At 52.3% G+C, this 2,285-nt stretch overlaps 1 protein-coding gene across 1 annotated transcript in view; it reads right to left on the bottom strand.

Annotated features, from left to right (window-relative positions):
* LOC108509932 (coatomer subunit gamma-2-like) overlaps positions 1-2,285 on the bottom strand; it is a 33,942-nt gene that overhangs the window by 18,825 nt on the left and 12,832 nt on the right. The window contains 3 exon segments of the mRNA XM_017839549.1: positions 711-899; positions 1,372-1,439; positions 2,171-2,285. The exon segment at positions 2,171-2,285 is cut by the window's right edge and continues 3 nt beyond it. Coding sequence (XP_017695038.1) covers positions 711-899; positions 1,372-1,439; positions 2,171-2,285 — 372 coding nt within the window.

The following is a 2,285-nucleotide window of genomic DNA, read 5'->3' as shown; positions in this document are numbered from 1 at the left end:
AGGAAAGGACAGAGCCAGGAATCCACCAAAGGACATTTATCCTTTCCTGGAGTGCTGGGAAGAAAGGGCAGAGCCAGGAATCCACCAAATAGCAATTATCCTTTCCTGGAGTGCTGGGAGGAAAGGACAGAGTCAGGAATCCACCAAAGAATATTTATCCTTTCCTGGAGTGCTTGGGAGGAAAGGACAGAGCCAGGAATTCACCAAAGGACATTTATCTTTTCCTGGAGTGCTTGGGAGGAAAGGACAGAGCCAGGAATCCACCAAAGGACATTCTCATTTCTTGGAGTGCTGGGAGGAAAGGACAGAGCCAGGAGTTCACCAAATAACAATTATTCTTTCTTGGAGTGCTGGGAGAAAAGGACAAAGCCAGGAGTCCACCAAAGGACATTTATCCTTTCTTGGAGTGCTGGGAGGAAAGGACAGAGCCAGGAGTTCACCAAATAACAATTATTCTTTCTTGGAGTGCTGAGAGGAAAGAACAGAGCCAGGAATCCACCAAAGGTCATTTATCCTTTTTGGGAGGAAAGGACAGAGGATATTTAAGCTGGAAAGCAAAGCATTGCACCCCAGCTTCAACCTGGCTTTGCTCTACCAGACCAAGCCACGGCCGGATTAAAAATAAAACAACAACGGGAAAAGCTTCGTAAAAAACAAGAAATGGGAGAAAAACCTGCAGGTGGCAAGAGCAGAGGCCTCCAGTGGCACACCTTAAACTCATCTGAGATCTCTGACACGAAGGAGGAGATCTGCTTCATGAGCCTGTCCACGCTGCTCTCGCTGCCCGTCTTGAGCAGCGTGGTGATGGCCAAGGTGGCGATGCTGCGGTTGGAGTCGGTGATCAGGTTCTCCAGGTCCAGGTTGCAGGCAGTGACTGCAGAGGGGTGTTTCATGGCCACCTGCAAGGAAAGGCAAAGCCCCAGTTACATGGCAGCAACATCCCAAAGGTCAAAGACTTCGGGTGCGAGCAAGGCGAGGCTCGAAGATTTTGACGTAACGCGCGGGTTCTTTTGTGTCAGCGTTTTCAGTGACTTTGAGTCACAAAGTGCTGCTGTGCAGCTCTGAAATCAAGCTGTTACTTCCTTCCCACGGATTTTGCAGGGTTAAATAGCCAGCACTCTGCTTCCTCACAGCTGAGAGCTCACAAGTTACCAAAGCACAGCTCGTTGTACCCACCCCCTCCGCAGTCCAAAAACGAGCAAGCGCGGCCTGGACGCAGAAAGGATTTCTGACACCCCGGGATATCCGGCATGGGAAAGGCAATTCTCCAGCCTGGAGCAGCTCCAGACAGAGCAATCACATCATTGGGCACTGCTGGGTTGCTGTGGAGGTTAAAACTTGAGGTAGCTCAGAGGTTTTGGGAGCACTCACTTTGTTCAGGGTGCGAACGGCCGCGTACCTCAGGACGGGCTTGGAGGAACTACAGAAAAGCTGCAACACTGGGAAAGGAAAAGAGAGTTTCTTTCAAAGGAAGGGAACAGAGAGGGAAATCTAACCCATCTCCATTCAGCTATGCTAAATATTCATGCAGCTCTGTGCATAATTCAGCAGGTTAAAAATAACCTCCTGGGTTTTATCTCCTGATCAATAACAGGGGGGTGGCACAGTTGGCTGGGGCACGGCTGGGCATCCAGTTCTCTTCTACTTCCCAGGGCCTAAAGGGGCTCCAGGAGAGCTGGAGAGGGACTGGGGACAAGGCCTGGAGGGACAGGACACAGGGAATGGCTTCCCACTGCCAGAGGGCAGGGAGAGAGGGGATATTGGGAAGGAATTGCTGGCTGGGAGGGTGGGGAGGGGCTGGAATGGATTTCCCAGAGAAGCTGTGGCTGCCCCTGGATCCCTGGAAGTGTCCAAGGTCAGGTTGGAGAAACCTGGGATAGTGGAAGGTGTTGGGGTTGGAACTGGATGGTCCTTAAGGTCCTTTCCATCTCAAACCATTCCAACATTCCCTCCCACCCCAAAGTCCCCCTGTGCCACCTCTGCTGCCCCTTCTCCAAAGCTCGGGATGAAACGGGGAAAAGGGATCCAAGTGCTTCTCACCCAAAAGCCCTTTAACTTGGGCACGAGCACTAAACTCAGGGGTTGGGTATTTTATTCATGCTGTACTGTCCCTGCTGTGCTTCACTGCCCTTTCTGGGGTGTCTGAGGGGCACAGAGGGCCCTGCCCCACCTGACACGGCGGGTGCCAGCTCCCTGGCAGTGCAGTTGGGCAGGTGGATGATGGCAGAGGCGGCTTCGTAAATCACCATCTCGTGCTTGTTCCTCAGGCAGCTCTCGATGAAGTC

Source organism: Lepidothrix coronata, unplaced genomic scaffold, assembly GCF_001604755.1.
Source record: "Lepidothrix coronata isolate B3197 unplaced genomic scaffold, Lepidothrix_coronata-1.0 Scaffold435, whole genome shotgun sequence".
NCBI classification, from domain to species: domain Eukaryota; kingdom Metazoa; phylum Chordata; class Aves; order Passeriformes; family Pipridae; genus Lepidothrix; species Lepidothrix coronata.
This window is presented reverse-complemented; position numbering and strand designations above follow the sequence as displayed.